Source organism: Juglans microcarpa x Juglans regia, chromosome 8D (genome assembly GCF_004785595.1).
Source record: "Juglans microcarpa x Juglans regia isolate MS1-56 chromosome 8D, Jm3101_v1.0, whole genome shotgun sequence".
Taxonomy (NCBI): Eukaryota; Viridiplantae; Streptophyta; class Magnoliopsida; order Fagales; family Juglandaceae; genus Juglans; species Juglans microcarpa x Juglans regia.
The window spans coordinates 8,232,382-8,245,564 of NC_054608.1; the positions used below are offsets into that span (position 1 = coordinate 8,232,382).

The 13,183-nt window shown below is 36.6% G+C and overlaps 1 protein-coding gene across 1 annotated transcript; it reads left to right on the forward strand.

Moving 5' to 3' along the window:
- Positions 1–805: 805 nt before the first annotated feature.
- On the forward strand, positions 806–1,625 carry LOC121241833 (40S ribosomal protein S19-3-like). The gene has a single exon (XM_041139684.1). It carries the CDS (start codon positions 925–927, stop codon positions 1,249–1,251), a length of 327 nt encoding a protein of 108 aa, XP_040995618.1. The 5' UTR covers positions 806–924; the 3' UTR covers positions 1,252–1,625.
- The last annotated feature ends 11,558 nt before the right edge of the window (positions 1,626–13,183 follow it).

Sequence of the window (13,183 nt, forward strand, 5' to 3'; positions counted from 1 at the left end):
ATGGAACTTGGATCTTTTTGGGTTTCTTTTTGTTGGAGAGTTACTATGTAGTAGATAAGACACTTATGAGGGAAGGGCTTAATGCTTACCATTACTTGTTTGAAGGTTGTTTGTGTTGCTGACTTGAAATGTCTTCATCCCAATCATATTCATCATCTTCTTTGCTTAATCATTATTCGAAATACTCCAAAATATTTATGCAAGTTGATAGCATGTCTCACATTTGCAAAAACCTCATGAAATCCAGGATGACCTTTTCTTTGCTCATCCAAATTACAATAAGGAGGTTATTATTAACAACTCTTCTGGGTGTACTTTTAATTTCCTATATTGTTGAAGTAATCTCTCAATTTATTTTTAAAATTGTTTGCTGTAGAGAAAGCCATACTGTATCTAATTTTTATAGTGAAAATTTTGAAGAATACAATGAAAGTCCAGTTGCTAAGGAAAGAAAACTCTAGCGGAGAGAGGGAGAACTCCAAAAGAGAGAAGAAGAACTCTAGCATGCAAAAGAAGAGATCTAGAAAAATAGAGGAGGACATCCAAAAGAGAGTGTTGGTTCTTCTCAATGATTAGGAAAAACTTGAAAGTCAAGTTAAAGAAATTAGTCATGCACGCATGCTACTTTGCGTGTGTTGGAGGCTTTTAATTTTAATCTAATGTTGGTTGTTAGGATCAAGATCAAATGAAGATTAATTTTTTGTTAGGGACTTCTTTGTATGTTGTTAATAAGGGCCACAACTTGGTTAAGTTTGTTAGCGTTTTAGTGTAGTCAGATTGGTCACTTGTAAAGTTTATGTTATAATATGTAGTGTTGTCGTGAGCGAGAGAGAGAGAGAGAGAGAGGAGTCATCTGCTTTAGCACCCCCCAGCGATCAAGTCTCCCTCACCTGTGTGAACCAAGCCTCTCACCTTGCTTCGACTATGGCGACCGCAATGACTGTCAAGGACGTCTCACCTCACGAGTTTGTGAAGGCCTACTCGGCTCATCTTAAGCGATCCGGCAAGATGGAGCTGCCTGAGTGGTCGAATATGGTCAAGACTGTTAGGTTCAAGGAGCTGGCTCCCTATGACCCCGACTGGCATTTTGTGAGAGCTGCCTCCATGGCAAGGAAGATATACTTGCGGGGAGGTCTTGGTGTTGGTTCTTTCCAAAGGATTTATGGTGGGAGTCAGAGGAATGGAAGTCACCCTCCCTATTTCTGCAAGAGTAGTGGTGTTGTTGCTCGCCATATTCTACAACAGTTGTAGAAAATGAACATTATTGATGTTGACCCAAAAGGTGGGAGGAGAATCACCTCAACTGGTCAGCAGGATCCCGACCAAGTTGCGGGGCTGATTGTGGTTGCCCCTTGATTAATTGACGCTTGAGGTCTGGTGGGAGCACTTTTTGTTTGTTGGAGAAATGTGGCAACGACTTAGTTAAGACAATTGTTCGTTCCTACTGCTGCTTTTGAGTGTTTCATTAGGATAGAAATGGTTGATGTTTTCTTTTCAAGTTTGGTGCTTTGACATTTAGCATGTCTAAATTTATCTAGATGTAGAGGGTTAAAAGGATATTACAGTAGGTCATGTCTTTTAACAATCATTTCTTACAATTTTATTAACTATTCAAGGTTTCTCAACAAAAAAAAAAAAAAAAATGTAGTATTGTCAACATGTAATATGCAGTTTATGTGCCCAACTGTACCAGACTTATGATCATTCAATATAACGTACTTTACAACAAATTCTCTACTTTTCTTATTTACATAGCATTACATCTATAAAATAAAAAATTGTAGTGAACCATCTCCATTAAAATAAAAAACTACCAATAGTAAGATTATGCAATGCGTAAAACAGCCATTACGCAAAAATAACTTCACATTCTTTATTAAAAAGCATAATTGTACATTATAGTCATACAATTCATCCATTGATTTGAAAATATATCATAAAATAAATCATCGTAGCAAATACATCAATGACCATTAGTAACCAAACTCCAAAACTCAGCAACCATAAACAACCAGACTCCAAACCATCAACGACCCCAACACCTCAAAGACTGAGCAAGCTTAGCTCTTGTATAACACCAACAACAAGACCATTCCCAACTGTTTGTGCAACAACATTTTTAAGCTCTTTTCTTTTTTTTTTCTTTTTTTTCTCCAACAGCAGTAGCAACAAAACCATCCCCAACTGTTTGTGCAACAACATTTTAAAGCTTTTTTAACCAATAGTAGCAGTAAGACAATATGTACTAGACATTATGCAACAACTTTTTTTTTTGGGTATAGCGGCAACAAAACTGATTCATCAATTGTTGAGTGAGGCATAATGTTGAGTATCCATCTGTATCGGAGTAAAAAAATATGTAAAAATCACAACTAGAGTTTTGTTAACCCAACTAAAAATTACAACTACAAATATGTAAAAGTCACAACACACACTTTGTTAACCCAACTAAAAATCACAACTACAAATATCTAAAAATCACAACAAACACTTTGTTAACCCAACTACTGCATACCTATGTAGTAACACTTTATTATGTGCCAAGCGATAACACCTCATCTGTTGTTATTACAGTGCCACTTGTATAGTTGTCATCTTCCGTTTGTTTCCGTACCCAACATTTGAATACATACATAAATTAAAAATCAAATTCAGAAAACAACTTCGCATAAATGGAATACATTTCTCCTCTTTCTATTGCCACTGGTCTTGGACTGGTTATTTTTAGTTTGTCATTTCCTTATAACCTTTTCCTTTAACAATGCGATGACTTAAAACATTTTTTGAACTTCCAATTTCAACATTATTACCCTCTATACTAGTATTCACAAGTGTGGGTTAGGGCTTCGTTTTTGTGTAAATCAAATTCATTGTCCGTAACTTTTGTGCCATAGTTGTTGCATTATCATCACTTTCTGCTACATTTGTAGCGACTTCATAGCATAACTTAATTAACATAGAGTACCTTCCAGCAGCTGGTTTGCCACTTAAATTATCATAATAGCTTCGAACGAGAGCATATGTACATTTAATGACCTTCCTCCACCTGTCCATAATGTACTTTGAAGGTAATGATCGGACATCCTGCATTGAGAAAATAGAAAGAATGTGCCTACATAAAATGCCTCTCATTTAAAATAGCCCACGCATACACTTAATCTCACACTCATCTTCATTGAAGTATACCTGATATGTAACCCACTTGATGCACTCCTCGACTTGCAACTGGTCATTAACTTAATATTGAAACCACCCCTTTTGTATTGATGAGAATAGATAATCTCTGGGACTAAGGACTATACTTCCTTAAACTTAGAGTTAGTATACAATTTTGAAATTATTTCCCCATGGGTAAATGGGTTATACATGGAATTGTGCAGTTGAATGAGTGAAAGTCTGTTGCCATCTCATTCTCTAATTTCTTCCTCAGTGCATTGTCAAACTGATCAATGAATTCTTTTAACGTGGTCCCTGAATGCACAAAACCATAAAAAAGAAAAAAGCATTCATGCTCTCACTTCTCTAAGTTGTGTTCATCCCAGTCCAAAATATATCTTTTAGATATACAAGAATATAATACATTCGCTCACTATACAGACGTTGAAGCCATACATGCTCATGTAAATTGAAAGTATCAAGAAAAACCTCTCAAGACTTCTCAAACTTGTCCATCATAAACACATTTATGCAATGTAATCTTTAAACCATAGTTATATTCAGAATGTGAACTCAATTTCTCTGGTAGTTTTCACATTATGTGCTACAAATAGTATTTGTGCTGGGTGTTTGGAAAAACTATTTCGATAGCATTTTCTATGGCCCTGTCTTGATCAGTGATGATAGCTTTTAGACCTCTTTCATCCATGCATTCCAACTAAGTATCAAATAATCAGATAAAGGTTTCAGTATTTTTACTTGATACCAAACATGTTCCCAACATTGTTGACTGTCCATGATGGTTAACACCGACAAAATGGGTGAATGACATACCATATCGATTTTTTAGGTATGTTGTATCAAATGTTAGAACATCTCCAAAAAAAAAAACCCATATATTGTTTTGCTATGTGGAACGGCCCAAAGAATTTTTGTAATATTTCATCGTCATCCAGATCCATCAATGAGTAAAAAAATCCATCATTCTTATACTGCATTCTCTCAAAATACTCACGAAGTGCATCAACACCTCATTTTCCAAGTCTAAGGTGTCGGACCTTGTCAATATAAATTCATGCATCTTTCTCAATAGATGGAAGATTCTCGAATTCACTAGCCTTGACAACCAATAAGTTGAAACTTTTAGCCATACATATGCCTGCCTTGTCGTTAATGTCTAGCTACCTCTTTACGAAATCATTAATAGCTCGATTACATATAAAGAATCTTGCCTTTTTTGGACTTAGGCTATAGTTGTGTGCATTCTTAACATAATTTATGTGCAAGAACCCACCAACCAATATTGCATTAATCTTTACCTTACAATTAGTCTTCATTGTCGGACGTGGTTTAGCGAGGTTGGTAGTACAATTCCTTACCTTACCACAATGAGCACAACCAAGTATTACATATCTAACACTCCCATTATGTTCCATTTTACTTCATTGGGTCATTACGCCAAACCCACCTTGTTTCCCATATTTCTCATAGTAGTCAATGAGTTTCTACTCAGTTTTAAAAAATATCTCAGTCGTTGGCTCTTAAACCTCCTCCCCATCATTCCCCAGCATTGGCTCTAACACCTCCTCATAAGCATTAGAGCCCAACGTTGGCTTTAAAACCTCCTCATCAGCATTTTCCGGTGTTGGCTCTAATACCTTCTCATCATCATTCCCCGACATTGACTCTAATACTGATACTTCCTCATCAGTATTCCTGGCATACTGGTACTCTGCATGTTTCTCTCTCACATTTGGGGTATCTAGATAAGTACTGCTATCAAAAGAAAACAATGATCGCCTAGTAGATAAGGTGGCTTCAGCCACCTCGTTCATTTGATTACTTGAACATCTCGAATAGGGAATTGGCGGCCCAAAAGAATATGGAATTTGTGGTTCAAATGGGACTCCCATTGGTTGTTGCAATTTACAATATTAAATGATAAATGTAACCTAGACACATTCCTTCGAGCATAAAAAATTATGTAAATAAATTTATCACCTCGTTTCAACATAAATAAGGGTTGGCATTTGGACATAAACCCAATGGTGGAAAATACGTAGGTGGCATAGTCCCATGGTAACCATGCATATAGCTATATGCTGACCAATCTGGATATAATGGTCTTGATATTTCCTGAAATAAAATTGACAAGTTATTTATAACAAAATTATAAAAGAAACCAATAACATGGTTGTTGGATAGGATGAAGAATACCTGAGTGCATGTAGCAATGTTGGCAAGCATTGCAGTAGTGTTGGTTGGTCTTGGATATGTGCTTTCCTCCCCTTCCCCCATCTAGGTTTTATAATCCTACTTTATTATGTGAAAATGTATTCCCAATGAGTCAATGACTTCAGAGATCATATCCCAAATATATGCAATGAGCCGGCCCAATATTTCTAAGGTTGGAATATAGATAATTTTATTGGGCCTAAATTAGGTTTAATGGGGCCAATGTTGTCGAATATTGATGGGCTATTATTTATTTAGGTTTGTGTCATGTTGAGCCTAAATTAGACGATATATTATTTATTTATTTAAATTTTAAAATATTATCAAAAATATTTTATTTTAATATATATTACTATTATGATTTTTATCAAATTCTATTAGTAACATGTGTAATTTTAATTGAGGTTGTTGTTATTATTATTATTATTATTATTATTAGTGCTATTATTATTTTTTATCCATTAATAGAATGAACATAGTGGAATAAATCTGCGTCACGTTCTTCATCTTCATGGATATGCATGTTATCAGTTTGTAACTGACGGCATTGAACGTGCATTGAAGCTCTCTTTATATTTCTTCACAACAAACCACCTCGAATCAAACCAAGCCCCCACGTTGAAGTCGATCAACATCGCACCTACCAGTAGCATCGTCGACCTCGTTACATGACTCTGTTTTACACTCACAGAACAGAGCACACCCCTGTCACGAAAAGTTGCACTGACACCACTCAGTGAGACGCCAAGCACCATGCAACCACTGCAGTTCACTACCACTACCACTGCACGAAAGAATTAGCCAATAGCTCTGCACCGTGAAGCCCTTCCGACAAACATTACGTACACCATGCAATGCCGTGTTACACCACATGTACTGCCACCAAACACCAATTGCTGAGACTCCACAACCAAGAATCGCTAGAAGGTGCTGCCCATCTCCTCCATAGGCCTCTCCATCCCTACCTGCACGTGGTACGTTGGAACTTGCTCAAACCGAGAGGCTCGAACACCATCGTAGACCACCAGAGGACGTTGGAGTTATTAGGTTGCCACAAAAATCTCTGATCGTTACCTCTCATTAACCCCACAGTAATTTAGCCACCTAGATACACCATACATGGCATCCCTCTCTTTCCAATAAGCCCAAGCCAATCTCTCATCCGCTTTATCTTTTCCGTTTCTCTCTCCCTCTAACTGCACCGGAATCATCTTTTACGCTAGGAGCTTCGCCACCATGCATTGAAGCTGCCGCCGTTGACCTTCGTTCGACCACCTACATTGTCCCTTCTTTCTTCCGCGATGCCCTCTGTCTCCTTGGGTAAGTTCTGCCACAGATCCTTTTATTCATGAGTGGAAGTCAACTGCTCTCAAAGTTAAGGATGCTTTTAGGTTTTCAGATTTTCACAAAAATGCCTACAATTACATATTATTACAAAATTACCCTTAATCCATTTCTATGTAGCTCCTTACGTAAAGCATATTGAAGAACTTCTTTTTAAAATGCTTTTACATTTCTACCCCTTGGTATGTAAGCATGGAAGAATGTCTTTTTTGAACTAGTGAGCTTACGATGGGCATGATGACTCTTTTATTAGGCTTGAATTAATTATTACAAAAATTTTATTAAGTTGGGTTTAGTTTATTTTGTTTAGCCCAAAAATCCTATTTTTACAGAAATCCTATTTTCCTTATAGAAAATAATTAAAGAATTTAAACTATATTAGTTATTATTAATTTTATAATTTAATTTCAGTTGTAAAAAGTAAGTGTTTAATCTTTTATTTTTAAATACTTAAAATTTTATTGTTTGAAATGAATCTTTAATGTTATTATTATAGATTTGGATATATTTATGCTATTAAAGTTTTAAATTTAAAATAAAGAAGTATGTTATGAATATTTAAATAATATTAGTACTTAATTAGATTTCTTGTAAAAATTTAATAATTATGTTAATTATAGGAAAGAATAGCTATTTTAAGAATTGAGGTCTTCACGACTTATTTTATTAGAATTTAAAATAGCCCAACTATTATACTAAATTATAATATGTTATTAGTATTTAAGTAATTTAAAATATCAGGATTCATTGATTATGGTGTTAAATAAAAGATTTATTTGACTATTTTCTAAATTATGAATTTAATTAAGTAGGATATTAGTACATGTTGTTCCTAGACAGATTAAATGACATTTAATACTGTGTATATGTGACGAGCTACGAAGTGAGATTCGGAAAGAAGCGCAACGAGATAAGTAATTTGATCACAAATTAGAATCATCACAATTTACCTTATAAAAAATTACTATTAGCACCAGTTCTTTGACATCCATTTTTATGTATCACTCATGTCATATGCAAGCATGTCACCAAGCACAACACACGATTATGTCATTCAGCATCATGTTCAGATTCAGAAATTTATAGTATTTATATCAGTATGTAAATCATGCATCTTGTGTCGCATAAGACACATAAGCTATCTGTAACACCCCGTATTTTAGTGTATTTTTATTGAAAGATTATTTTTATTTGTTAAAAAATTTATTCTCTTATTTTATAATCATCAGATATTTTAAATGGGTTATTTTATGATCTTTAAATTATGAAAATTAAATTGTCATGTTTTCTTAATATTTATTTATTGTTGTACATATAAATTATTCTTCTTTTTAGATTAATTGATTGTGGGATTTAATTATTTTATTTTCATTGTATCATTACGTTTAATTTATTTTAATTGATTTGCTGTTTTGAAATCATCTTCGTTGGATCATTTTTTTGACCCAAGAGGTGAGGATTGGACCTCATTTCTTTTCCCCACTTTTCTTTCTCTTTTTCTTTCCTTTTCCGCTGCATTCTCGCCCCCCCTGCGCGCGACAGCCCTTCTCTCCCTCTCTTCCCGTGCGTCCACGTCTCCCTCACCCAACCCACCGCCGTGCGCGACACCGCCCGTCCAGTTCGCTCCCCCACCGGCCGGCAACCCTTCCCCGTAAATCCCAGCCTCTATCTCGCCACTGATAGCCCTCACGCCCAACACCAAGCCGCAGCGCTCTCTTCGTTCCAGCGCCGCCGTCGTGCCACCTCCGGCCACCATTTTTTTATCACTTCATCATCGACCTCCTAGCAACCCAATGCACCCAACCCCAGCTCCGATCCGTTACCGGTGAATCCTATCTATCTCCATCTCCGATTTCGACATCTTTGGCCTAAAACCACCCTTTGCGCCGCCACCCATGGCAAACCACCACCACCATTGGCTTCACCGACCTCTCTAGGCCCTACCCTATTAATTTCGGGTCTTAGTTTTCCCCATTCAAAAGTGAGTATTTGAGATCCACGGCCACAGTGTTACACTGTTACTTTGCTGTGTCGCCACCTTTTGCAGCTCCATGATCCTTCGAAAATTATTATATAACACTGTAAGTATTTTTCCAAATAACTATCGTGATTTAAATATATTTTTGCACTAACTCATATTATTGTGAACTGGTTGGACATGCCGGACTGAGACGGAGGAGTTCGGGGATCAGATTGATTATGGGCGGAGTTGTGTATTTGGTTGGTATTGTGAAATGTTGATTGTTGGTATGGTGTTGTTCATGTACATGGCATATTGCACGCATGATCATGTTTGTAAATAAAACTGGGTTTTCGTGTATATGCATTCATGTTCATGTGTTTCATGAAAACTGGGCTTTCATGTGTTAAAGGATTTTGGGTGCGTGTGTATCACGACCCCAAGCCGAGATGGGGCATTATCTCGGTGGAGCTCCTCTGGTCACTCGGGAGCGGAATATACTGAGTGACGTCCCCTGGGTTGTCGCTGGGAGACAACGGGATCGGACGAGATGGTCTTGTGCTGACTCCGTGGCCCCTCTGCTGGTGGAGGCTAGAGGATGCTTGGCCATGAACGCGCTGGGCGCGGAACTGGGCATCGCTCGTTGCGTAGTGGGTGCTTGGCCACGAACGTGCTGGGCGCGGAACTGAGCCTCGTTACGAAGTCAGGACGTGCGGATGATCCCTAGGGGAGATCATGGTGCATTGGTTAATGGAATAATGGGCTGTTTTCTGGGAAAATAGCTTGTGTTGATTAAAAAGATTTTATGTGATTCATTTTCTGAGAAAATGAGGTTTTATTGATTTGGGTCATTTTCTGAGAAAATGACAGAGTAATCTTTTTGGGCCAAAATGAGATTTTGGCATGTGTTAGAAAATATCTATTTTCAGGAAAAATAGTATTTTTGAGAATAATGCATATTTCATCATATGCATGCATGTTGGTCGCATTAATGTATTTTTTATCTCGTAGTTGTTTGGTTTATAGTTACCTGCGGTACCATTTTGTGGTAATGCAGATTTCGATGCAGATGAGGCTGAGGGTGAGCCTGAGGATTTGGCTCCGCCCGAGGAGTGATCTGGGATCACTCGTTTTGGTTTGAGACTTGTAAAATATTTATTTTGGATGACTGTATAATTTTTAAACCTTTTTACTGACTGTTTAAATTGTATTAACAATTCTGGTACTTAGTTGTATTAATTATCCGTTGCGTTGTTTTTGTACACTGTTGCATGTACACACACTTGGCACTAACGTTGGGATGTATGACCCTGTTGTCGTCATCCCGGCGTTTCGATTCCCGTGTCTCCTTACATGGGAGTCGTGGGCGCCACAGGTGGTATCAGAGCAGTTCGGCTCTGGGTAAAACCACATATCCCATAGGTGGAGTACCAGAAAGTTTTAAAGTTGTGATTTGAAATTATTTGGTTTAAAGTATGTTATTTTAATGGTTTTAATTTATTTATGTTTTTATATTTTGTTGGTTTTATTTATTTTATTGTATACTACTTGTATGTTATTTTATTTTATTCATTTTATTTTTAGGTAAGTTGTTTTATTTTTAATTATTTTATTGTGCACTACTTCATTTGTTTTATTCATTTTGTCTTATGATATTTTATTGTTGGTTTTATTCATTTTGTCGTATATTATTTATTTATGGAATTTTATTTTATTTTGTTTGTTCAGAGTTGAAAGGCGGGTTAAGAGTTGTGCTATGACAGGAAGATGGTACGACTGTGAATGCCATTGTTAGGCTTGAATATTTAGTGTAGTCGGCTTGAACTTTTATTGGGTTGTTTTTATTATATCGAGACTTGAAGGGAACAACATGGTCTGGGTGAACTCTTTGGAGTAGGAACTCAAGTTGCTGCTAAGGAGGGGAATAGTTTTAAATCGCTTAGGTTAATTGAGGTCGTAGCCTCCGTAAAAATTATGTAGTGAGTTTATGGAGTAGGAGGTTGTAAGTTCAACGAACGTCAATGTTAGATTTATGAGAAGTTCATCTAAAGTTTGTGATTCTATAGTTTTTAGGAAATAAGTTTATGGGATTTAAGGTGGTAGGTTCAACAAACAATTAAGGGATTACTTAGATTAGAAGTTTTTTATCTTGCCGACCTTGATAAGCAACTTGTTAACATTTGGGACTTTAGAATTTACAAACTTTATGTGGTGAATATTTTAGATTTAAGGTCGTCGATTTTAAGGATTTTCGGAGAATGATTCTTATCTGGTTTAAGGTTTTCGAATTGCAGAGTTGAAGGGTTGAATTATAATAGGATTTGAGTTCTTAGTTTTGTAGACTTGGTACGCTAGTTTGGTCTATTGTATCAATTGATTAGTTGGTAACCATTAAATAGGATTGATCTGAGTTGAGTTACTGATATGAGAATTTTTTAGGGGAGAACTTCTTGGGAGATGGAAGGTAATGATCTAGTTTGTGTATTTTTTGAGGGTTGAAAATGTTGATATAGTTCAGATAATGATTGTTTTTAGCTCAAGGTTATAGTGACAGGTTGAGGATTTAATCCATATCAATTTTAAGGATAATAAATGGTGCAGACGTAGGAAATGATTCTTGTTGATTTCGAGGATATAGGCCCAGATGATAGAAATGGTTGTGATAGATCACTTGCATGTTTGGAGGATTATTAGTTCTGGCTAAGTGTGCATGAGATCAATGCGTAGTAGTGGTGAGTGTGTATGCATTTTGGAGAGTACAGGGGTCCTTGTCTCATTTTTGGCTTGGAAGAAGTGTCTTGGGTAGGTGTTGAAGATGAATAAATACAATAGTATTAAATTCAAGAGATTTTAGTTTGGAGTTTTTGGTGAGTCAATCAGAGTGTGTAGTCGAAGCGGATTATTCAATGGAATGATGGTTGACAATAATTATTGTAATTATCTACAGAAATTAATTGTGACTTGAGGTTACTTAGGAATTTGAATTTTGAGGTTATACTTTCTTTGGAGATTGAGCATCCAGTTGGTTGAATTAAGGACATTGTTATTTAACTTGAAGAGAGATTGATGGGTCGTCATGTTTGGTGTATGATAAGATCTTGGAAGTTGAAGCTTAGACATTAGCGATGAGTAATATGATCAAGTATGTGAGTTAATCAAGCATTAGGATCCTTGGGTGATTTGCATTGGCTTTTGGTGGATTGATGATTTGAGCAATATGGCTGGCCTTGAGGTTTAATAGTGATGTGTTAACGAAGGAACTAGTTGTACTAATACTAGCTTATAGGAGTAGAAGTAGGCGGGCGAGTCATCAAATAGGTTTTGATAATGTTTTGGTGAAGTCAATGATGGTTCGTAATGAGTTTAGTCACCGCTAGAGTAGATGTTATTTTGAACGTCGGTGATGAGTTTTTGGGTTTAGATTATTGGATAGAAGTTTATAGGTGCTCTTTTTGGTTGGTCGGGTTGGAATTGAATCTTTTTAAGGTATGTTCCTTATCGTCGATGAGACGGATATATTTTGGGTTGAGGTTGCTTATTTTCAATTTAGGATACTGATGTTGGTTTTCTGTCTATGATCATAGATGTATTTTGCGGAATATTGATTTTGATCAAGGTAGCAGGAGTTAATTGAGGAATATGAGTGATAACTCCTGGTTTTGGGAAGAAGGATATTTTCTACCAAAAGGTGGTAAGAGTTTTCTGGTTAGTAGGTATGGAGCCACTTTGTACTCGATGGTGCTAGTTTTTATGAGTACATAAATTTTATGCAGGTGGTGAATTATCAGAGTGTGCAGCAGAAGCGTGATATTTGTGGCTGTAGTTAGGAGTTCGGATTTTGTGCTGATCTTGAGGAATTAGTGGTGACTTGAATTTTTAGATGATGCTTGTAGTTGGAGATTAATCTTTTGGTTGTGCAATTTGTTATTGATGGTTAACCTTGGAAGTGGCCGTTAGGTTACCAAATGTCGAATTCAATGGAGGTTTAGAAGTTATAGCATAGGAGCTGATTGAGGTTAGTATGGATTATTGTATAGAGCTATTGATCATTGGAATTTTCTGGATATTGTATTAAGGTTCTTGTGGAAAATAAGATTTCGGTTAGCATAGTCATCTAGGAATACTGGTCGTGATGTGCCACTAGAGGACTAATACGAGTATGTGGGATATCACCATATTTTTTTGAGAAATGTGCCACGTGCCGTCAAGTTAAGGCTGAGCTTTAAGGACCTGCTAGTAGACTTCAACCTCTCCCTATTTCTAAGTGGAAGTGGGATCATATTTTATGGATTTTGTTGTGGGTTTGCTGAGGACTCCTAGTGGAAAGAACTCAGTTTGGGTGATTGTTGATCAGTTGACCAAAAGTGCCAATTTCCTGCCTATTAATAATACCGACTCTTTGGGTAAGATGACTCGGTTGTATGTTAAGGAGATAGTGCGTTTGCACAGAGTGCCCAAGAGTATCGTGTCGGATCTGGACCTACGGTT